At 42.8% G+C, this 25865-nt stretch overlaps 1 protein-coding gene across 1 annotated transcript in view; it reads left to right on the forward strand.

The window, feature by feature from the left end:
* The first annotated feature begins 1526 nt into the window (after nt 1–1526).
* Nucleotides 1527–25865, forward strand: part of LOC140161177 (97 kDa heat shock protein-like) — a 38925-nt gene continuing 14586 nt past the window's right edge. Inside the window, 6 exon segments of the mRNA XM_072184624.1 lie at nt 1527–1844; nt 3355–3413; nt 12369–12508; nt 20585–20707; nt 21477–21576; nt 22404–22537. Of these exon segments, the coding sequence (XP_072040725.1) occupies nt 1738–1844; nt 3355–3413; nt 12369–12508; nt 20585–20707; nt 21477–21576; nt 22404–22537 (663 nt within the window). The 5' untranslated portion in view covers nt 1527–1737.

The raw sequence follows: 25865 nt of genomic DNA on the forward strand, positions 1-25865 counted from the left end.
AAATAAATAAATAAATAAATAAATAAATAAATAAATAAATAAATAAATAAATAAATAAATAAATAAATAAATAAATAAATAAATAAATAAATAAATAAATAAATAAATAAATAAATAAATAAATAAATAAATAAATAAATAAATAAATAAACAAACAAATAAATAAAAAAAATAAAAAAATGAATAAATGAATGAATGAATAAATAAACAAACAAACAAACAAACAAACAAACAAACAAACAAACAAATAAATAAATAAATTCATTTATTCAACAATTCATTCAACAATTCATTCCTGAGTGCACAAATTTGTCCAAGCAAAGTTTATTAGCCTATATAAACCATGATAACAATGCCTTGTCTCCCCGGCTAGCTCCGGGTTGTCTCCACAGTGCAGTGAGTCTGTGACCCGGGGTCTGCATTGCCAAAAAAGCTCCGGCCTCCCTCCCGGGCTCCAGGCTCCTTTTAAGCTCCTTTAGTTTGCATTCTTATATGTATGTACCCTTATAATAGTGAATTCTCAAAATGGAAAATCACCCCTCCCCCAAATTGTCCTTGCATCTTTTCTTTTAGCTTTTGCACGCTTTGCATGCACTGACCCATTATTTTAGCAAAATTCACCTTTTTTAGGCTAAAAATTAGGGCTGTTCAATAATTATGAGCTCGGGGAGGGTAAATTTTTTTTTGGGGGGGGAAGAAATTTTTGTCGAACCGGAAAGGGGAAAGCAATTAGCCAGGCGAGAGGGGGGTAAGTGGTTTTTGGCACACATTCATGGGGCTTATGAAACGCCGTAATATACAAATTTTTCTGTTCTACACGCAACATCTACACCAATAAGGTTTGCAAATTGGGATCCCAAAAATTTGGCATGTGTAAAAGGGGGGCAAAGATTTTCGGGGCAGTGGGTGGGGCAAGTGATTTTTGGCAGGACGACAGGGGGGGGGGGGGGCAAGCATTTTTGCGGGCAGAGCGTTCAGAAATTTTACCTCCCCCCCCCGGGTGCGGGGGTTAACTTAGGCCTATAAATTTTTGGAAAGAAAAATAGGGGAGGGGGTCATAAAATTTTTGAGACCAAAATGTAGGGTGTCACAAGATGACCATAGATACAAGTAGGCCTACGGTGTGTTTTATTTTATTCAAAAAGACTGATAGAATTTTAGCCTGTTTAATACCCGGGTGTATCGGCGCAGTGCAGTGGTGGGGGACTGGGGGTCATACAATTTTTGTTGCTGAAATAGCCCGGGACTCGCAATTTTATTGACGCTGACCTTTTGTAAATGTGGCCCCCCCCCCCTTCCCCCCAGCCCCTGAAGGGCTCATAAAATTCAAAAATTGTAGCCCCTGCATGCTACATGTATTTATTTGCGATTTTATCAAGTTTAGACAGAGGTCAATGATTGTGTCAGTTTCACTTCTGGCTGGCAACTTTGGTCGAAAAAACTGGCTGGACCCAATATTTCCCAAACCGGAAATCCTATAGAAAATAAACACAATTCATGCAATAAGAATAAAATGCCGAGAACCAATTCATTATCACATGTGAATGTGCACGCCGGGTCGAAGGATCGAGAACATGTCTCTAGAAATTTCTACGGCAATCTAGTAGTATTTTAATCAACATTTTTATAGATATCGTGAGATCTGGTTGTGCATTATTGACTGCTGAATTGAGACACTCCAGTTCATTGCATCATTTCGATTTGAAAGGCTTCTTTTAGATCGGTTTTTAATTAAAAATGTCCGTGGTAGGATTTGATATAGGTAATCTGTCGTCGTACATTGCTACGGCCAGAGGCGGTGGTATTGAGACACTACCCAATGAATACAGCGACAGACTTACGCCGTAAGTTTCATTTCTCTGGTGTATATTAATATTATAGTTTTATTTGTTCTTCTGTTGATCTAGTGAAGCTTAAATATTAATTTTATAGGACGATTTAGTGGTACTATTAAATGTAGTTTTATTGTGTGTACTGATTTCATTTTCAATCATTCATGGATTTGCATTGTTTGAACAAAGTACTCAATAGACCGCATTAATTTATTCGTGTGATTGAGCAATTAAAAAAATAAATGCAAGTGCCATGTTTGTATTCACATTGTTTAGAACATTATATTAATTATTAATACAGGTATTAAACCAAAAAAAAAAATGCATGCTTGGATTCCTGAACTTCTCCAAGGGGGGGGGGGGGGCTCACAAGGAGTTAATGTCTCAGATCTCGGCTTTGTTCCTCATCTGATCTCACCCGCCTTTGGATTCCTCGCTCTTTTAGAAAGGCTGGGGATGCTTCATTTGCCATAGGTACTCCCAAAATATGGAATGAGCTCCCTACTGAGATCAGAGAGAGGCGGAGTCAGTGTCTGGGTTCAAGCGCATGCTCAAAACGCATCTTTATCCAGATTAGTATTGCTGCTTGTTTTTGTATTTTTGATTCAATTGTTGGAATTGCTTTATATATTTGCTTGAATTGATATTGTATTATAACTATTTATAAGGCGCTCTGTGCTTTGTGGAGCGCCATATAAATGTTTTATAAATTTAATGAGTAAGAATTTCGAAATTCTCAAAATTGATTCAAACATTCAAAAGTATCTCAACATGTCCCTCTTGATACAAGGAACAAAAAAGTCTCATTACTCTGAGATGTTTAGTTTTTGGAGATAAGGCTGAAACAAGTCTTAGGTCAATGACCTTTTGCATGGGGCAGGGGTAGCGCTAGGTTTTCAAACAAGGGGTCAAAAATTTGAAATTTTGTGAAACTATGGATCCAAAACAATAGTAATAAAGGGCTCACATGACCCTTTAGCTACCTCTAAATGATAATTTTGTGCGCCAAAACCTACAAGAATGTGCCTATGACCCCATTGCGCAAGTTAGCGCTACCCCTGGCATGGGGTCAAATTTGTCAACATTCAAAGTACATGTATGTCAAATTCTTCCTCTTGATGCAAGGATTTCATATATAGTTTACTATTTGTAGTGTGGTTTTCGTGAAATTTGGTAAGTCTCAGTGCAAAAGTCCTCATCACTTTTTTTCCAGATATATACCGTATGTGATTACCTTGGGTTTCATCCTCAATATTCTCCACCGAACCAGTGGTCGCTTTAATATTTAAGTACTGGGCAGGCGCATCAAATACAGCAGTGCATAACATGATGGTTGAATGTTGCAAATATATCTGAGTGATTTACATTTTTCAAATTTAGGGTCAAATTCATTATTAGCTGCCATGTATTTTTGGACCTTAGTTGTTTGTAGTTGTTTCTTGTAAAATAATGTTGGTTCAAAAAAGTGGATTTAGCAAGATAATATTAATAATATTTTAATCTTTTTAATTATTTTATACAGGTCTGTGGTCAGTTTTGGTGATAAGCAGCGATTTGTTGGAACACAAGCTAAGAACCAGGTTGGTTACAAAAAAAGGACTAACAAACAAAATCCCTGTGTGTAGTGTTGTCTCTATTCGCTGTTGTAGTGCACGTTAGTAACCATTGGTTACTGCTCCAAGCCTGGGCTCATACAACTGTTCCAAATTTTGATATGCCATAGGCTTTGTGTTGTGATCACTTCAGGCTTTGTCGTTTGAAATTTGCAGGGGAGCTTTTAATCGCTCTCCTTGAGTGTTACAAGAGAGCACAAGGAGAGCATTTTTACTGTACTGTATTATGTGGTTATTATTGTTATACCTAAGATAAGTGAGCAATAAAAAGCTCTCCTCAGCTTTATTTGAGGGGGGTGATGGGGAGCAATCGATCTACATTGTAGCTCTCCTCAAATGGCAAAGCTTGGCACTTCGATTAGTGGTTTGTAATAAAGAAAGGGTGATCCAGTTGACCTAGCAACAGTCATATTCTTTCTAACGTGCACTACGACAGGCTCGACAGCGAATAGTCCATTTGTTTGTGTTATAAAGTTGTTCAAGGTGTGTGTCTGTGTAACTACAGAAGTCCTGTATCCTGTAACTATTCAGTGGGCCACTCTTATACACATTTGATTCTAGAATCTTAACCACTGATCATGACTGATGACTTGTACATATACATGTACTTGTACACAGGGTTGTAGCCACGGTGGTCGGCAGTAACCAGTACTCAGGCTAACCGACCAGCACTCAAGGGAATTATAGGTCTTGCCGACCAGCACTAAAATGACAAATTGTCCTCAAAACAGAGCTCTGTCAAATGCCATTACTGTCAAGTAATTGGCATTCTGGTTCAATTTTCTCTTAATTTTAGCCGGCACTACTTTTGGCTAGCTACAACCCAAGTTTCCGGCTTCTGATTGTGATGATTTTGACTTCAGATCTGTATTTTTAATGTGTGTAAATTCTCAATTTTGAAGTCCTCACATTTCATCATAAGCAGGGGTAGCATTAAGGCCCGAAAGTCGGGGGTTGTTTTCCCGTGTTTTTCACTTCCGAGCTTGCAGAAAATCGAAATACATGGGGTGAAAATTAAATCTCGGGGGTGAAAAATATTTTGCAGTGTAGTCAGGGGTAGGAGTAAGGTCCAAAATTACAGGGTCACCCCCGAGCTTGCACATTCCCAATATATGGAGGGTGAAAAATTAATATTTTTTAAATTTAGGGGGTCATTCACCCCTGATCTGGGGTTAACGCTACCCCTGATCATATTAGCACTCTGGCACACCTGTCCATTGTAAATGCCTTGGACAAGTTGTAATGCCACAAGCACTTGCCCATGTGTCCAGTTGTAAAAACAGCCCTTAAATTATCCAGATGGTGCCCCTTTCATCAGAGTTGCCTTTGAGTAATTCTCATCACATTTTATCACAGGACACTCTTTAGAAATGATAATTTTAGCATATCTGGTATCCTTGTAGCATCAGATTTCTAAAAATTGAATCAGAAATGGTGATTTTTCTTATAGGTGACAGAAATCATTTTTTTTGCCATTCTTTATTTTCTATTTTTTTTATAGTGTCTTGTGTACAGATACCTCTGCATAGAGGTCAACATACTGTAAGGCAGGGTATATTATTCTGTCATATTCTTTGTTGGTTATTTTAAATATAATGAACAATGAAAGAGTCACCTTGTCACAAGGGTTGTTGATTTTCTGTTTTAATCAAAATATTTTTTTAATTTTATTTAAATCAGATTGTTTTGGATTTAAGTTGATTTTTTAATATATTTTTTTAATCCAAAACTGCTATACCCCATAATAAAGTCAAAAAGTACCAGTAGAATGTTAGTCATGCACAATCCTACCAGATATTTACGGAAAAAAACAAACATATTTTTATGTGAAAATTTCAAAGAAAAAATTTGGTGAAATCATGGGGAAAAACCTGTTGAATTCTGCACCTTGAAGATGAATTTTTAGCAATTTAGATAAAGTGTCATCATAGAGTTATTTTTAATTGTATCCAAAAGTTGTAGAAATATAGAAGTAAAACAGTCAATTCAAGAAAGAAATTAACTTACATTTATCAAAAATGGTAAAAAAAATTAATTGTTGATTTAAATCAGTGATTTTTTAAAAACAATCAATTGATTTTAATCGTGATTTAAATCAAAATTGCAATTTAAATCAATGACTTAAATCGGCATGACTTAAATCAAACAACCCTGCTTGTCTGCTAAAAATGTGACAGGAAATACAAAATCTGCTTGGCCAAATAGTTCAAACTTATTATAAATACTAGTCCTCAAGCATTTAGGGATGCACCATTTGACTTTTGAGGGGGTGTATTATTTATTTTAATTTTCATTCATTATTGTATACACAGTATAAATGTAGGTGGGGAAAGTTTTATTATTGGTGGGTGGTGAAAGTTTTTAGTGTTAGTGGGGATGGTTTTTTTTTTGCTCATGTAGTTGGGAAAGTTTTTTTTTCAACCCCCTGGAAATCAAATGGTACAATCGGTTGCATCCTTTACAACATGACTTGTGGTTACAATGTATAACATTGTCTGACTATGCTGTTTGATTGACCACGTGTAGATGAATGAATGAATGAATCATAAAATTAACTTGATCATTATTCTTTGGAGACAAAGTTATAAGGGATAGCTGGAATGAGCGTTTAGAGCGTTTCGACAGTATTTTTTATGGAACATGAGAGCACCTCAGATGTATCGAATTGCATTCTGAATACGAAGCATGTCTTTCTGATATCACAATATAATACAAATTTTATGACAAATTATAAAAATTTGATATTTTTCAAATTTTGATATAACAGTCCTCGAAGTAAACTTTATAAATCGAATGATATATTCTTAAAGTGTATGTACATTGTAGCTGGGAGGAAAAGCCGACGATCAATTGAAAATTTTGACCTTTCATATTGAAGATATGGATTTTTCTTCCAAAAGACTGATTGTTTTTGGTGTTTTGGGAAAAAATCCATATCTTCAATACGAAAAGGCCAAAATTGTCAATTGATCGTCGGCTTTTCATCCCACCTACATGTACATGTTAAGTATAAATCATCAGATTTATAAAGTTTACTTCAAGTACTGTTAAATATCAAAAATATCAATTTTTAATGATTTGCCATAAAATGTGTATTACATTGCTAATTTCAAAAATCAAAATTATTTGATATCAGAATGACATTCTTTGTATTCAGAATGCAATTCGATATGTCTGATGTGCTCTAATGTCCCACAATAAATACTGTCCAAACGTTCATACCCCTTCCCTTAAAGTCAATAATTTTCATTGCATTTTGCATATTTTAATTTCAGAAATAAATTTGCCAGCAGTTAGAGTTAATGAAACAAAATTGTACACTTTTAAAACTGTCAGCTAAAAGGTACAACAAGTAGCCTTCTTGGATTCATGAAACTTTTAAGTTTCTGAAATAAACACAAAACAAAATGTTTTCATGACCATAATAGGCTGTAGCAAAAATAATTTTAATTGAACAGTTCCAATTTATGTATTATATTTACACAACGAGTCAAATACATGCACATTTCACTAATTAAGGTGGAACTACACTCCCTGATAAATTTTGTGACTAATTTTGCATTTCTCTTAAAAAATAACTACACACTGGTAACAAAAGTTATGTATATCATCATAGGGACAAGGAATCCAATTACTTCACTGAAATTTCAGTGATTCCAAGACAAGTGGTTCATTAAATATGTTTTAAAGAAATGAGGTACATTCTAGTGGTACCTCTGTTACCGCTTGTCTTGAGTCACTGAAATTCCAGTGTAATAACTGGATTCCTTGCCCCTATAATATATTTAACTTTTGTTATTAGTGTGTTATTATTATTTGAGAAAAATGCAAGGGGTGTAGTACCACCTTAGTGTCACAATTTTGTTCTTCGTTCAAAAGTAAAATTATACATAATACATTATACATGAACATCAATTGTCTTAAAAAGTCCATGCAAGTTACAGGAAATTGTTGTTAAAATATCCAATTAAAATTGCAGCATATTGTGATTACTTGCACATTATCGCCATTAGGCCTATGTAGTGAAATTATTAGTTTCCCGTCACCCGCCCGCAACACCTTATCATTTGACCAAAACTTTCATTATTTTCATAAAAAATTCAATTATCTGAAATTTGAGATGGAAATGGTTCAACATTGAAACTCTCAAAATGTCTGGCATCCCCTGCTGATCATAATCAGCAGTTTTTTAGCTCATTGCGTAATGCAATTAACTATAGGCATGATCCGGATTTCTGTATGTTTTTTTCTTTCTCTTGCTACATCGTTTGAGCAATGGATTTGGTAATTTGAGGCGGCGATCTTTGCATGATTGTTCATGATTGTTACTTATTTAGCTAGGAAAATTCGGACGGAAAGTGTCATTTTTGGAGCATTTTGTTACGAAATTTTTTACCAAATTTCATGGAATAGTCTCTTATGCAGACTGTTTGTGGTGCTTTTCATATTACAAACACTGTACAAACTCTTTGATCTGGCGATTTTGTAAAAGAGATGTTGAACTTTACTGCTTCAGTGCTACAATGTTTGCTTTTCAGTGTTGCTTTGCCTTACATTCGGCAAGTCAATAGATAAAGCACCAATTGGGCTCGTGCTGTCCATAGGCCCTTACTTCTGTGCACGAGCCATGAGCAAATAGTGTCTCAAATTCTCCCAATTAGTGCATATTCAGAACTAATTGGGCTACCAAATTGTTGGTTGGCAACCCTGACTATGAACAAACATCTCACTCATCTTGACCAGTCACTAAACCCAATCAGTAAATGTAAACATTTACACAAGGTGAAATGTCCTTTTGACTAGCACTTTTTCAGTGCCTAGTATATATCAGTATATGGGACCATGTCCATGACAACCCCTCTCTGACATTACAAAACAGACAAACAGAAAGTCTGAACAGGGAAGTGCTGGGGGTAAACACTAGGCTAGTGGCCTTTCCCCTGTTCTGAAGATTGAAGGGAGCACTCGTTTGAAATATGAAGTCAGGAACATTAGATGTGTGTGCAAAATTTTATTTTATTTCTTTTAAATCATTTCATTTACCATGAAAGTGTTGTAGTTTTTAAGTTTCAAGCTTTTATTTGGAAATTGCTTTTACATCAGTGGCACTCATCTATCCGATGGTGCATCCACGACATTAAATATACAAACAAAACTGTATTAAACAAAATAAAATGAAAGGATACTCGACAAGCAAAAGGTACAAATAAATAAATGCCTTGAATAAATAAATATCCGTAAGTATATTTTCAAAATGCTGATTTGTTCTTGATCACAGCACTATGGTGATTTTGAGGTTTGAGAATACTGAAATGTGTTTTTCAAAGTTAGCAGCCCTGTATACATAGCTATACATGGCTATACATAGCTATACATGGCTATACATGGCTATGACATGGTTACATATGGCTATACACTGTACATAGCTATGCATGGCTATACATATGGCCATACATAGCTATCCATAGATATACATAGCTATGCATGGCTATACATAGAGCTATGCATGGCATTTACCATGAAAGTGTTGTTAGTTTTTAAGTTTCAAGTTTTTATTTGGAAATTGCTTTTACATCAGTGGCACTCATCTATCCGATGGTGCATCCAAGACATTAAATATACAAACAAAACTGTATTAAACAAAATAAAATCAAAGGATACTGGACAAGCAAAAGGTACAAATAAATAAATGCCTTGAATAAATAAATATCTTGAGAACCGTAAGTATATTTTCAAAATGCTAATGCTGTATACATAGCTATACATGGCTATGACATGGTTACATATGGCTATACATGGCCATACATAGCTATCCATGGCTATACATACATGTAGCTATGCATGGCTATACATAGCTATGCATGGCTATACATAGCTATGCATGGCTATACATAATTATATACTTCATTAATATATTCTTGTTCATTGATTGGTTAAAAGTGGATCACATGACCAAAAATAGTTCTACCATCAGTACTCCTATCCGTAAATAGTACCTGTAAGCCGTAAATAGTATTTTCAATGTCCCGGATGAGCCGTAAATAGTACCTCCAAGCCGTAAATAGTACTTTTGACCATGCCTTCCGCGTGCGCGCATTCGATGCGACGGAACAGTTCACGCACGCGATACTGCCATAGCGCGATTTCGCGCTGCTGTAATTGGTTAGCCAAATTTTAGCCTATTCGATTTTTTTTGAAGGGCAAAATAATATAGGTTGTGCTTAAATTGGTCGTGCTGTTCACTCAGGATAGAAGCTGGAGAGTCAAAACGTCAAATAATTTTCTTTTAACCAATCAATGAACCAAGAACATTTTAATGAAGTATATAAAACAAATATATACTGCCTTTATTCGAAGTTCTGGTTAAAACTATGGTCCTCGTTGAGATCAATTAATACTATTTTCCTTCTGGCTGCGCCCTCAGGAAAATAGTACTAATGATCTCACCTCGGCCCATAGTTTTAACCAGAACCTCTCATGGCAGTATATATTTGTGTACTATGCATGGCTATACATAACTATGCATGGCTATACATAGCTATGCATGGCTATACATAGCTATGCATGGTATTCCTGACCATAACCCATAACAAATGAGCTGCAGCACCAGTGGTGCTCTTGTCTTAGTTGTAGGGGTAGAGGATGTGGTAAATAATGGAAATTTAAGGATTACCTCATCATGTTTCTAGTGATTACAAAACTTGGAAATTACTTTTCATTTTAATAAGAACAAATTCAAATCTTTTCTCAATCTGTTGCAAAATGTCTGTAATGATGATCTAAGCATTAATTAATTAATACCTGTTTTGAGATGGTCTTTCATCAACAATATAGGTAATAGCCATAAATGAAAGTTTTGACAATGAAATTTTCCAAAATAATGAATAATAAAATCATGACCTTGTATTTCACTGAAAAATATGTTACGGGGAAACTAATCATTTCATTTCATTAGCCTTAAGGTGGTATTTCAGGCACATGCTAGAAATTAGTAAATGCTCTGAGCATGTTTTAATTTACAGATTAATTGAGTAGGGTAAAGTACAGGTAGGTACACAGATAAATATGCCTTTTGTTTGAAGTTTATTGGACGTATGGTTTCCATTATTCTATATAGTTAGTGAGCTAAAATCAGTGAAAAGCCTCATTACTATGTAATTCTTACCAATATTTTGCTAATTTAATCAATGCATAAATGTTCATGATACTTTTATTTTGCAGACTTTTGCTTGAAACTTGTTCAAAATGTTTCTAATTTGTTCTAGATGTATTATAGTCTAATTTATAAGCTAATTTGCATAATTAGCTAATTAATTATTAATAGGGCAGCTAGCTAATTAAGGTTATTAGGAGCAGTTTGACCAAGTTTGAAACCAATATTCTATTAAATAAAAATATTATGGACATTTATGCATTGTTTTTAGCAAAATATTGGCTAAAATATTAATGAGCACTTTCAAGTCATATTAGCTCATTAAGGGGGTACTACACCCCTGTGGTAAATTTGTGACTATTTTTGCATTTTTCTCAAAAACAATAACACGCTGGTAACAAACGTTATGTATATTATTGGGGCAAGGAATTCAATTACTACACTGAAATTTCAGGGACTCAAGACAAGCGGTTCAGTATATATGATAGGAAATGAGGTACATCCTAGCGGTACCTTATTTCTTATTATAAATAACGAACCGTTTGTCTTGGGTCACTGAAAATCCAGTGTAGTAATTGGATACCTTGCCCCAATAATAAACATAATTTTTGTTACCGGTGTGTTAATGGTTTTTGAGTAAAATGCAAAAACAGACACAAATTTATCGAGGGGTGTAGTACAGCCTTAACTGTATTGATTATTGATAAAAACAAAGAAATTTAAAATGTGTGTATTATAAGAACCGTATTTAGCTTCAAACAAAAGGCATATTGATAAGCATTCTTTGCCCTACTCAATAAGTCTGTTTAAAACATGCATGTGGTGTAGAGCACTTCCCAACACCTGATCCCTGGTCATGTATATCCAGGTATGAGCCTGTAAATTACTTGGGTACCTGGGCACAAAATTACCCAAAAATCCCATCTTCTGTGGAGTATGGCAGTGTTTTTCTAGGGTCTGTGGGCAGTGCAAGTCTACTTGTGACATAGTATGAGATGATTAAATACAAAGTAAAGCAATCCCTCTACCTCAACAAATTACTCTGGAAAGGATGAGATTAAGTGTGGCATTTAATCCGCAACAATTTTCACAGGGTGTTTATTTTTACTAGTTTCCCAAAATGTAAAAATTCAAGGATACATGTAGAGGATATGTTATCCAAACAAATAATATAAAATACTGCAATTGTAGTATAGGTTTCAGCCAATGTTAATTTCAGTGTTGGCTTTACTGTTACAAGTAATTGCCCTTTAATACCATGTATGAAAACAATGCAGGGACAAAAATAACCCAGTTTCTTAATTTAGCCCTCTCCATATGTTGAGTGAATGCATTGGTATGAGGCAGATGAGAAGTATGTATGTCAAGGCAATCATTAAAGGAGCATGCTTACAACTTATGTATTTGATGCACAGGCCCGTCACGCAGGATTTCATTGGGGGGGGTTGCTGATTTCAAAAAGTGGACTTTTTTCCAGGGGGGGGCAATTTTGTGTAAAGTGGACAGAAATTTGAAACTTTTTGGTCCAAAAAAGTGTAAAAAACCCGATTTCTGAAATTTTGGGACTTTTTGTATACTTTTCCAAATGGGGGTGTTGCACGCTGAAGGGGAGCTCTTGACTCTGTAAAACCAGAACACAGAACAAATTGATAGGAATTAAAAAAAATATTTGTAACACAATGTGGTTCATAATTACATGAAAGGTTACTTTGTGTTCAAGATAAACTTGTAATTAATGACTTTATAAATATACATTATTTTTTTTTTTTTTTGTCACAAATTTGAAGAATACTTTAACAGATTTTAAGAGGTTTATCGGCCGGAAGTACGATGACCCCGCAGTACAAGCTGAGATTACAAGACATCCCTTCAAAGCTATCAAACAGTCTAATGGAGGAGTTGGATTTGAGGTAAGTCTACCACCATTCATCGTGTAGCACAGTTCAAATCTATCCAAAAGTCCAATGGAGGAGTTAGATTATTAAGTAAGTCTATCTACGTATCAATTCAGGCATTGGATTTTCCAGTGGAAACACTGGAACCAGTCTTTTTTGATGTCAAAATTCCCGCAGTTTTATTTATTTTCAGCCCATTTTCAGGTGTTTTTTTTTCAATTTTACGCACTTTTCCAGACTTTTCCAGACTTTTTCATAAATGCGTAGTCCCATGCCTGATCCATTTATATAGCATAGTTCATTCAGCATGTTCAAAGCTATCAAATAATACAGACTCAGTACACCGGTCGATCTTACCGTTTCCGATGTTGATTAAGATACTTCTTGCATCGATCCCGAGATGCGGAAAAAACCAATAGTCATTTTGTCCCACATAAATGAATAAATAACAAAACCCCCGATCCCCGAGTGGACTCACCCATTCGGTGACGTCACACACGATAATCACCCTTATCCTCCTTGGTTTCTAGATGAGATAGACGTGTGGATTTTTCTTTACCAACGCTAAGTATCATTACGAACCAAAGGACGAGATATACAGTTTGTTTGTTACACTGAGGTAAAAACCAACCAGTATAGTCGCTAGGGAGATAGTTTTGACGACATTTTTCGGCTAGAAAGGTGACAAAAACGATCCAAAAACTTAGCTTGTATGTGTGTTTCCGTTCGTATACGGGACACACGTTTTCAAAATGGCCGCCCTTAGGACGCCATTTTATTTTTTGTTCTCACGTAAAACAACTATAGCAGACTAGTAAGTTACAATAGATGTTTGTACAATACTGTGTATACATGTATGGTGAGTGATTATCGCTATGTTTATGGTGTGCTCTATCGTTATATCTTTCAGTACGCGTCTGATGACGCCGAGTTACTGCTAAGAGTTCGGTGGGTTTCGAAGGACCAGCCTGACAAATCTTCCCAAAAGGTTTTCAGTTTTTCATCCCTTTGTATATATATTTTTATATCATACCACTACATCAGCGACAGCCACTGTGCGTGTGGGTCTGTTTATTGGGCTTGAGCTTGTGTTCGGGGGTAGTGCTGCACGCTCCCGATTACTACAATGTCTAGGCCTTGTCAATCATGCCCTTCCCTTGTACCAGAGTGGGACCCGCATCCACTCTGCTACTCCCACAGGGATTGCTCTAAATCAAATAAGTGTGCTTCCTTTTGCATAGGCTTATCGGACATCCACTTCGAGGATTTAGAAAGTAGCGCTTCGTTTAGGTCTTCGACACAGACAGAAGACGAAGACTAAGAAACAGAAGCCTACAGGTAAGATTGATATGGTAGGTACTAGCGAGGCGGCAAGGGCCACGCTAAGGTAACCTCTGGGGCTCCGGTCCCGGCAAGCAGGCGGACCCTCCGGGGACTGCTAGCGAGCCCGAAGGCCTAGCAGCCAGCTTAAAGCACTGACTTAACGTCTAAGCTAGTAGCAGGCAGCAGGGCGGTACTTGCCCTAACAGGCGAGTACCAGTCTACCAGTGAGATCTCTAGCGAGTTTCTTGCAGGTGGACACCCGTCTATTGCTGGCGAACGAGGGGGTCTAGCACCCGCGAAGTAGCCGGCGACGGACAGTATGCCAAGGGTACCCCGGGCTTGCCTGGGTTGAATCCTAGCATACAGCGTGCAGCGGACTTGCCTCGGCCGGTCTGTAGCACGCAGCGTGCCAGTGGAACCCGGCTTGCCTGGGTTGATCCACGGCACGCAGCACGCTTTTCGTTCCCCGCAAGGGTCGAATGAAAACGTGCATGGGTTTAGCAGAGACAATACCGGGGCTAACGCTTCAGGTGTAGTCTTAGCAGAACCAACTGGGGTTGTCACACGGCAGCGTTCCATGGTGGGACCGCCGAGTGATTCCCTGGGCCTTGGAATGGCTGCCGGCTGTCCTCCGGGACTGGCTAGCGGCTATACCGGGGGTGGGCTCGCAGTCTCTCACGGGACAGCGACCCAAGTGCAAACAGTGGCAGCTACCGAGACGAGCTACGGCTTGACTTCAGTGGTAGCCACTATGCACGCACCCATAGCTGCCGTGAGTGGTCCGCCACACACAGCGACCTTGGGCGAGGCTCAAGAGGTTAGGGTAGGTAGTTTGAACAGCCTGGCTGATCAACAACCCACTTATGTCCTCGAGAGCCAGCAGAGCGTGGGTGATCCATTACAGTCAATGGGTCAATTACCCTCTTATGATCGATCACTATCTATTCAGCGGAGCATGGCTCCATTGATTGATACTGCCTATTCAGGTAGCGAGGTGACTGATCGAGGGTATACACGCTCAGCTACCCGTGATACTAGGCAAGCTCCTTTTAGCCAAGGGACAGCCAGTATAGCGGGGTATCCATACACACGGCTTGATCCTCTAGCGGGGAACGCTGTGAGGCATGGATACAGTGGTACGCAGCCGGGAGCCCTACCGGGCACCTACGCTACAACCACGCAGGTACCGCAGTACTCGTCCTGGTTACCACAGTCTCTGTGGCAACAGGGGGGGGGGAGGCGGTACTGGTCCGGCGGTTCCAGGGGGTTCCCTGGTGGCGGATCCTTTCAGGGTCAGCTACCAACAGGGTATGCCCGTGGTATCCGCCGCAGGGTGGTTTCTTCCACGGTCTAGCACCGTGGCAAGTGCCGCCTAGCGTTGGGCAAGCAGTACCACCAGTTGTTACCCAACCCGGCGGCGAGTGGCTAACCCTGATACAGCTCAGGGTAGGCCGCACACTGCTATGGCTAGGCGACAGCAGCGAGAGCGTCGCGGATCCCGGGTGCTATAGCTAGCATCTCGGGGTCTAGCGGGAGTACTCCCTCTTCTGCTGGTGTTCAGTTGGCTAGCCACACGGTGGCGACACCTCCCTGTCCACCTTCAGATGCCCGTCGTCAGATCTCTTCCTCATCAGAGAGTGAGTCAGAGTCTGAAGGCGAGGGAAAGGAGTCGGAAGATGACACCAGTAGCGACTCACAGTCTGATGAGGCTGTGCAGCTAGCTTCAGGTATCCTTCCCCGCTTCCCGTGAGGAACTCGCTAGCAATGGTCTACCTGCGGACACCGCTGAGGTGATGAGCCGTGTGGCCCAAGGTTTGGGCCTGGCTTTCTCTCAGGAGGAGTCCGTTCAGGAGGACCAGGGCATCTTTTCAGTAGGATGCCCAGCTAGCTGCGTCCACACAAGGGTCGCCTGCACTTGCATTCCCGGCGGACCTCAAGGGTAGGTTTCGTGGGGCTGTCAGGCTCGCTGGAGCTTCGACGCCGCGTGCTTGCACGCTTCCACTGCGTGTTTCGCAGGAGGACTACTGAAACCTACCTCAGGGTCCCTGACATGGATCCAGAGCGTTGCCAGCGCCTGCCGCTGCGGCCAAAGGCGCGCGGGTCGCTCTCCCCCAGTGGGAGGAGGAGCTAAAGCTCATAGATAAGCGAGCACGCTCGCTTATCAGAGTCTCTAGCGTCGCTACCACGCTTGCCGAGCACCTCGGTAGGAAGGTAGCGAACGAACACGGGGCAACGTCGGAACTCTTCCGCGAGGTTAATCTGCTAGCGGTGCTAACAGCTAACCTCAACGAGAGTTCTATGGGCCTAGCCCATAGGATGTCATCTCGCCGCCGGGAGAATGCCTGTCTGTCCCTCCAGTCAACTTACGGCTCCGACTTTGCTGAAGCAATGAAGAAGTCTGACTCGGTGGGACAGGGGCTACTCTTTGGACAGGCCTTTTGCGCTACGGTTGAGGACCGGGCAAAGAAGGCCACCAATGAGAGCACTCTGAAGAAGTCAGAGGCTGCCCTGACCAAGGGGAAGGGCAGTAAGGCGAAGAAGAAGCACAAGAAGAAGAAGTCTTCTAAGCGTTCTCCAGCGCCAGCTCCGGCTTCAGCAGGACGCGCACCACAGACTACACCCGAGCCCGAGGCTACTCCAGCACCTCCCAAAAAATCTGGGAAGCGCAAGAGTAGTGCTGGATCGATGGCAAGCCCCTAAGAAGAGCCGTTCTTCTAAGGGTGGCAAACCAGATCGGTCCTGAGGGCACGGGCGGTCGACAGTCCATGCCGGCAGGCCTTGGACTTCCACAGGGATTCCCCTGTGGGCGGCCGCTGTGCATTACGCCCAGAGATGGCATGCCATCTCACCGGGCGCCTGGGTATTGTCAGTGGTCAGTGGGGGTTACAGGCTGGAATTTACCAGCCACCCCTCGTGCGCCTGCACGATTCAGAGGTCCACGGTAGTGCCGCCAGACGGCCCCCAGCGTCGGGCACTACTATCAGAGGTCACTCCGCTTCTCACTACACAAGCGCTTGTCACGGTCTGCCCCCCTTCACCAAGGGGTTTTGGAGCACTTTTTATCTGGCTCCAAAGAAGACCGGCGACTGGAGGCCCATTCTGAACCTCAAGCCGTTGAACGAGTTCATCAGGCCCAAGAGGTTCAGAATGGAGACTCTCGCTTCGGTGCTAGCCTGCCCCATCAAGGGTATGTGGGCGGCATCGCTAGATCTCTCGGACGCCTTATATCTGCATGTTCCGATCGCACCTCCAGATCAGAGGTTTCTACGCTTCAAGGTACAGGGTCAAACTTACCAGTTTCGATGCCTGCCATTCGGCTTGTCCGCCTCCCCCAGAGTGTTTACACTCCTGGTCAGGGCGGTGGCAGCGTACCTGAAGCGCAGGGGAGTCAACATGTGTTGCTACCTGGACGATTGGTTCATTTACGGACGCACCCGCTGGAGACACAGTGTCTCGTGGAGTTAGTAGTCCGTGCGGTGCGGGACCTGGGATTTCTGATCAACGTCCAAGAAATCCAATTTGGTCCCGACGCGACACCACTATTCTTAGGGGCCCAGATCAACCTCAAGGAGGGATCGCGGCGCCTCACCCGAGAGGGTGACGAACATGGCGAGGTGTGCCCGACTCTTGGCCGAGTCAGAGGGAGCACCCGCTGTGGCATGGATGAAGGTTTTGGGCCTTATGGCCAGTATGGTAGAACTCGTACCGTACTGCCGGTTTCACATGAGGCCTATACAACTACACCTTCTAGCCTTTTACAGGCCCAGTCGTCACCCAATATCCTCGCGGTTCCGATGTCGGAGATCGCGCGAGAGAACTCTGGTGGTGGACCCATCAGCCCAATTTGACTCAAGGTGTCAGGTTCCTGCACCAGCGGTCCACGTAGTGACGACCGACGCGTCAAAGCTGGGCTGGGGGGCCACATCCACGGGACTCAGTCTCGGGCCTATGGTCGGCCACGGAGACGGAGTTCCATATCAACCTTCTCGAACTTTGGGCAGTGGAGAGAACTCTCCAGCATTTCGAGAAGGTGATCGTGGATCTCATATCGTTGTCCAAGCGGACAACACAACCGTGGTAGCCTACCTCAACAGACAAGGGGCACCAGGTCACCACGGTTGTGCCTGCACGCACTACGCCTGATAGGGTGGTGCAAGGCCAGGCAGATTACGTTGAGAGCGATGCACATAGCGGAGTCACCAACATCCTCGCGGACGATCTGTCACGAGGAAAGGTGTCGGGACCTACAGAATGGTCCCTTGCTCCGCAGGTCGCCCAGACGATCTTCGAGGTGATGTACCACCCCTCGATAGATTTGTTCGCATCTCATCGAAATCATCAGCTGCCGGTGTATTGCTCAAGGGTCGCAGACCCACAGGCATTCGCCGTGGGCGCTCTGTCCGTGAGACTGGGGAGGAATGACTGCTTACGCTTTCCCCGATCTCGCTGCTCGCAAGGGTGGTGACCAAGATCGGGAGGGAGGATTGCAACGTCATTCTGATAGCACCGTTCTGGCGAAACACCTGTGGTTTCGACCGATGGTGGATCTACTAGCGGCTCAGCCGCGAGTACTCCCCGAAAGTTACCAAATCTACTCCGGATGCCCGGAGGAGAGGTACCAAGTCTACCACTAGAGCACCTGCAGTTAGCTGCATGGCCCTTATCAGGGAACGTGCGGCGGAGGGAGGCTTTTCATCAGAAGCTGCTTCTCTCATCGCCGGGGGTAGACGAGAGTCTACCCTCCGTACGTATAGTCAGCGTTTGGCTCCCTACTACGCATGGTGCGATGAGAGAAATACATCTCCCACTAGAGCCCCTGTGCCTCTAGTGGCAGATTTTCTGACAGAAAAGTTCAGGTCAGGACTTCAGCAGGCAACGATAGCCAACTATAAGTCAGCCATTCTCTCGATTCATCGGGATTTGAAGACGGAATTGACTATCAATTCAGATGGGTCCCTAAGTCTTCTTCTCGACGGTATGTTCAACGAGCGCCCGAAAGGAAGGTGGTCCCTCCATGGGACCTCAACACAGTCTTGGAGTATATTAAGGGTCCCCTTTTGAGCCCCTGTCAAAAGCGACCCTTAAATACGCCACTCTTAAGGCGGCCTTTCTTCTGGCGTTGGCTTCGGACGGCGCTGCTCAGAGTTGCACGCAGTCTCAAGTCAGCCTCCGTGATTACTAACAACGGAGCGACGCTGTTTCTTCGCCCGGATTTCCTTGCAAAAAATGAGCGAAGTACATTCCGACACTCGCGCCTCTTCCTCCCCAGTATTGGGCAGGGTTCGTCAATAGCCGAAGACAGGTTGTGGTGCCCGGTGAGGGCGCTACAGCACTACCTTGGCCGAACACAAACCTTAAGAGGGGCTCATGACCGCTTATTTATCACGCACGCAGAACCGCACGGTCCAGCCGCTAAACAGACTCTGGCACGGTGGCTGGTCCAGGTGTTGGTGGACTCGGGCGGCAAAAGACGCCGCCCCAAGGCCCACTCAACCAGATCTATCTCATCTTCGTGGGCCTACCATAGGGGGGGTCCCCATAGAAGAGATTTGTCAGGCTGTGTCTTGGAAGAACCCGTCGTCCTTTTCCACGGTTTACTACAAAAACGTAAACCAACGACCAGGCGATAAGTTCTCCAGGGCTATTCTGCGGAGATAATATGGTGGTTGGGTATCAGGTGTTTTTATGGACAATCAGAATTCCAACATGGTAAGAACCAGTGTTTCTATTTCTTAACCACTGAACTTTCAGTTCAGGGTTTTGTCTGTTCACGTAGTCTTTCTGTTTCCCGGCCGTGAGGGGGGGGAAATAGTTTGACCTCGCGATTACCATGCTACCCACTCTCCCGATCCTTATCAGATGCTGGCCAATCTTGTACCTCCATCCGTCGGTTACTTGCTAGATCGATCTTTCAGATGTTGATGCAAGAAGTATCTTAATCAACATCGAAGCGGTAAGATCGACGGTGTACTGAGTCTAGTCCCAAACAAAAATGTTTGGTAGACTCATAACCGTGCGATCTTACCTTTCCGATGTTGATTATCCTGACCCGCCGCCCCTACAAGTTTGGCCGAGTAGGGGCTGCCCAAGTCGGATAAGGGGTGATTATCGTGTGTGACGTCACCGAATGGGTGAGTCCACTCGGGGGATCGGGGGGTTTTTGTTATTTATTCATTTATGTGGGACAAAATGACTATTGGTTTTTTCCGCATCTCGGGATCGATGCAAGAAGTATCTTAATCAACATCGGAAAGGTAAGATCGCACCGGTTATGAGTCTACCAAACATTTTTGTTTGGGACTAATTCAATTAGTGGGGTGGGGTTTGAGGTAAGTCTACTGTTCATATTGCAGTTCAAAGCTATCAAACAATCCAATATTTGATGTTTACAAGTTTATTTCACAGTACAAACTTAAAAAACAAGCCAATTGTAGATATCAAAAAATATCAGATAGAATTGTGCACACTTCTGCTGTTCTTTGAGACTTCTTGTTAAGTTGATGACATAGAACTTTCACACTTGTGCTACATTAATGGTGGGAGTTCTTTTGATGAGGTGGACGACATCATGCCAGCCTTGTTACTTTCCCCTCCCAGACATTGTTAAACATAGTTAATGTTCACGCAGAGCAACCATCACAAAAACCAAGATGTTTTATTCGTAATATAATTATAAAACATTTGGCAGAGAACACGCATGAGTGTGTAGTCAGTGACAATATTTTTCATGGTGTTAATTAATCCCCTTTTCGTCATTTTTCATGTCAGGTGCGCTACTTGGCTGAACGTGAAGTGTTCAGTCCAGAACAGGTGTACGCTGTGCTTCTCACCAAGCTTAAGATGACAGCTGAGGCTGGACTTAACACTAAAGTTGTGGATTGTGTCATATCGGTAAGTTCCCATTGTCTCTTGAAAGAGGACCTCAACTCCAAGCATGGTTTATAAATGGGTTTTAAAGTAAGGGCCACTCAGTGGTTTTTTTGGTGCCAAATATTTACCTACTTTTACATGACTTGTTGAATTAGCATAGATTTTGATATTTTTACCTCATCTAAAAAAGAACGAATTGAATTGTAAATTGCATCTTAAATGTTATCAAATACAAATATAAAAATAATATTGTAATTAGAGTAAAGTTAACCACTTTTAGTGAGTATTTACGATAGTATTGTGCACACTTCTGCAGTTCTTAGAGACTTTTTGTTAAGTTGATGACATAGAACTTTCACACTTGTGCTACATTAATGATGGGAGTTCTTTTGATGAGGTGGACGACATCATGCCAGCCTTGTTACTTTCCCCTCCCAGACATTGTTTGTTCTGTAGAAACAATATCCACTTACATTGTGTATCATAAATGTGAACCTTATATCTATCATGTAATATATGAAGTATTAACGCTTTATAGTGAATTATTTCCGTTCAAGAAGTAAAATCCATCTCAGTAGTCTTAAATAATTCACCAACATATGTAACTAGAAATTTGGATTGAAACACTAATTTATGAATAATGTGAAAGATTTGGATACGTTTGCCAGATTGCCAGCAAACAAGTTTGAAACTATCAAAGAAGTATAATATCATATTATGCCAAATTGTTCAGTTATGCCTATAGAATTCAATGAAGTTACTGAGTGTTTTTGTGACGTGTTTGTGACAGGTTCCCCAATATTACACTGATGCTGAGAGACGGTGTGTCCTGGGAGCAGCCTCCATTGCCAACCTCAACTGTCTAAGGGTCATAAATGACACTACTGCTGGTAAGTCACTAATATAGTGCTTTTAATAGTGCTTCCTCAGTGTGCTGATGGCACTGACTGCCTGAATTATACATTCAAAATCAAAAATCTAAATTGGGACTTTTGGGACTGAAAACCCACCCTGTACGACAGACGGACCTAAGTAGGGTCCAGCGGACACACCCAAGTGGATTTGACCAGTTGTACTTTTTTCTTGGGGCTTCATTTTTGAAAATATCAACTGTCCATTTAAAAAAACGGACTGATTTGACATGCATACGGCCAGTCTTTATGTCACCTTAAGGTGTTTTCACAACAAATCATATGTTATAAGTAATCAATCAAGTCGTTAGGAATCAACCCAAATCCGTTAATATCTAATTCTCTTGTCATACTGCAACTACTATTTCAATCTGCAAACCTATCAAACAAGCATTTGCAGGAGTTAGATTTAGGGTATTAAGACAGTAAATCAGATATAACATTGAGCACACATCTGCAGTTCTTTGAGACTTCTTCTTGAAAGTAGTTGATGAAATAGAACTTTCACATGTGTGCTAGATTAATGGTGGGAGTTCTTTTGATGAGGTGGACGACATCATGCCAGCCTCGTTACTTTCCCCTCCCAGACATTGTTTGTACATTAGTACATTAGAGTTAGCGTTCACTTAGAGAGATTGCCATGGCATAAGAAACATTTTATAAAACATTTGTGTTATGTTAGAACAAAAAGAAATTAACAATATAACCAGAATATGGAATGTAAAGTTAAAGATGCTAGTTTAGATTTTAGGACTTTGATGCACTACATGTACCTAATATTTTGTTTTCTTGATTTTCTTATCTAGCTGCTCTTGCATATGGTATCTATAAGCAAGACTTACCAGCACCAGAAGATAAGCCACGTAATGTGGTCTTTGTAGATTTTGGACACTCCTCACTACAAGTAGCAGCATGTGCATTCAACAAAGGCAAATTAAAGGTAACATTGCAGGGATTTTATTCTATGGGTGATAATCAGATACAGATTGATGCATCCTCTCCTGTTAATAATTACAGGTTGTTGTTTTTTTGGACCACCAGAAAAAAAAACCATTTTTAGGGCTACAGAAAACAATTTCAAGAAAGACATGGAGGAAATCCCAATAATTTTATGTGAAACATCTATGTAGAGAACATAGAGCCCATACCTAATCACTAGTGCACAGTTTCCCAGCTTGAATAAGGAATCAATCAATGGGAGCTAAAAGCATTGGAACAGTCCATGTTTGAAATTTCCCGGAGCAAGAAAATTTGACTTCTGTGAGTTACGGTAAACGGATATGAAAAGGTGAAAAATTAGCACAATCGATACCAAGAAGATGCAAAAGGAAATCATTTTGGCCCTTACTCAGGATTTGTTCAGCACATCAAATGTTACAACTGGGCCAAATTTGGTGCTTTTCCGGAAAAATGCACAGACTCAGTACACCGGTCGATCTTACCGCTTCCGATGTTGATTAAGATACTTCTTGCATCGATCCCGAGATGCGGAAAAACCAATAGTCATTTTGTCCCACATAAATGAATAAATAACAAAAACCCCGATCCCCGGTGGACTCACCCAAAAGGTGACGCCACACCATATGATCGCCTTTATCCTCCTTGGTCTCCGACTGACACAGACGCGCCTATCGATTGTTCATAGCACTGTGTATCAATTCTCGACCAAAGGCGAGATATACGGTTGTAGTTTCACACCTTAGGTAAAACCAAACCGGTATTGTTCGGCTGAGGATAGTTTTGACGGCATTTTCTGGCGAAACAGTGACAAAAAAACGATCCAAAACTTAGCTACATATCGTGCCTCCGCTTGTATACGGGACACACGAAAGCAATTCAAAATGGCCGCTGGTTGACGCCATTCATTTTGTTTCCCACGTAAAACAACCATTGCAGCCTGTAAGTTACAATAGATGTTTGTACATACACATTGTATTTCATGTACGGTAGGTTATTGTTGCTATGTTAGGGTGATTACTCTATCGTTATGTCTTCATTACCGTCCAATAAAGACGAGTTAATCAGATATTCATACGGTGGGGATTGGTAGGGACCCGTCTGACATTTTAGTAATAAAGTTAGCCAGTCCTTACTTTACCACTAACGTTAGCGACCAGCCTCCGTGCTCAGGTTTGCTTACTGGGCTTGAGTCGCGTGTTGGGGGTAGTGCCCCTCCCTTTCTCCTCGCTTCGCCTCGCCCTGTCGGGCTTGCCCTTCCTGGTGACGGAGCGGGACCCACACCCGCTCTGTTTCACCCACAGGAGTGCTCACGATCTTCTAGATGTCTTTCTTTTGCTTAGGACTCTCCGAGTTCCAGCTTGACGATTGGGATAGGCTCCGTCATCGCCATAAGACGAAGAAGAAATCTACCAAGGGCACTGGTAAGGTCGACACGGTGGATTCTGCTGTGACAGCCCCTATGGGTCATGGCAGGTCTGCTTAAGGGGCTCCGTCCCCGGACAAGCAGGCGGTTCCTTCGGGACTGCTAAGCGTCCAAAGGCTCAGCAGCCAGCGAAAGCACTGACTATACGCCGGAGCAAAGTAGCAGGCAGCAGAGCGGTAACCACCAGCTTAAACCCTAGCGGGTTTTGCAGCAGGAGGATACCAGTCGACACGGTAGATTCTGCTGTGACAGCCCCTATGGGTCATGGCAGGTCTGCTTAAGGGGCTCCGTCCCGGACAAGCAGGCGGTTCCTTCGGGACTGCTAGCGCGTCCAAAGGCTCAGCAGCCAGCGAAAGCACTGACTATACGTCGGAGCAAAGTAGCAGGCAGCAGAGCGGTAACCACCAGCGGAAACCCTAGCGGGTTTTGTAGCAGGAGGATACCAGCCCTCTAGCGAAAATCCTCACGGGTTTTTAGCAGGAGGACACCCGCCTGTTGCAGGCATGTCTCACGGGCTCAAACAGCCACAGTAGTAGCCAGCGACGGGCAGCATGCAAGGGTACCCGGGCTTGCCTGGGTTGAACCCTAGCATGCATGGGTTCAGCAGAGACGATACCGCTGCTAACGCTGTGGGTGTAGTCTTAGCAGAACCAACTGGGGTTGTCACACGGCAGCGCCCATGGCGGGACCGCCGAGTGATACCCTGGGCCCTAGAATAGCTGCTGGCTGTCCACAGGGACTGGCTGGCGATTATTCAGGGGTTGGGCTCGCAGTCTCTCACGGGACAGCGACCCAGGTGCATTCGGTGGCAGCTACAAAGACGAGCTACGGCTTGACTTCAGTGGTAGCCGCTATGCACCCGCCCATAGCTGCCGTGAGTGGTCCGCCACACACAGCGACCTTGGGCGAAGCTCTAGAGGGTACAGTAAGTAGCTTGAACAGCCTAGCTGATCAACAACCCACTTATGTCCTCGAGAGCCAGCGGAGCGTGGGTGATCCATTACCGTCAATGGGTCAATTACCCTCTCTTGATCGATCACTGTCAAATCAACAGGGCATAGCTCCATTGATTGACGCTGCCTATTCAGGTGGCGAGGTGATTGATCGGGGTATGCACGCTCAGCTACCCGTGGTACTAGGCAAGCTCCCTCTAGCCAAGGGACAGCCAGTATAGCGGGGTACCCATACACACGGCTTGATCCCCTTGCGGGGAACGCAGTGAGGCATGGGTACAGTGGTACACAGCCGGAGCCCTCACGGGCACCTACGCTAGTACCGCCGCGCGGTACCACGCCAGCACACAGCTTGATCCCCAAACAGGGAACGCAGTGTGGCGAGGGTACAGCGGTCCACAGTTGGGAACCCTCACGGGTACCCACGCTGATACCGCACCGGTACCGCAGCACCGCCTTAGTCGCCACAGTCTCTGTGGCAACAAGGGGGGGGGGGGAGGCGGTGCTGGTACTGCAGTACCATGGGGTTACCCTGGTGGCGGATCCTTTCAGGGTCAGCTGCCGGCGGGGTATGCCCCGTGGTACCCGCCGCAGGGTGTTTCTTCCACGGCCTAGCACCGTGGCAAGTGTCGCCAGCGATGGCCACGCAGTACCAACATCAGCTGTTGACCAGGCCAGCCGGCATGGGGCTAACCCAGATCTTGATCAGGGTAGGCCCGCAGCTGCTAGCGCTAGGACGACGGGTTGCGAGAGCATGCGGACCCAGTGGTGCCATGGCGGATACCTCAGGGTCTTGCGGGAGTACTCCCTCTTCTGCTGGCAGGTAGTCGGCGAGCCACACAGTGGTTATGCCTTCTTACCCGCTTTCAGATGCCCGTCCTCAGTTACCGTCATCATCGGAGCATGATACGGATACTGTGGGCGAGGGAAAG

This window comes from Amphiura filiformis, chromosome 9 (assembly GCF_039555335.1).
Source record: "Amphiura filiformis chromosome 9, Afil_fr2py, whole genome shotgun sequence".
Classification (NCBI taxonomy): domain Eukaryota; kingdom Metazoa; phylum Echinodermata; class Ophiuroidea; order Amphilepidida; family Amphiuridae; genus Amphiura; species Amphiura filiformis.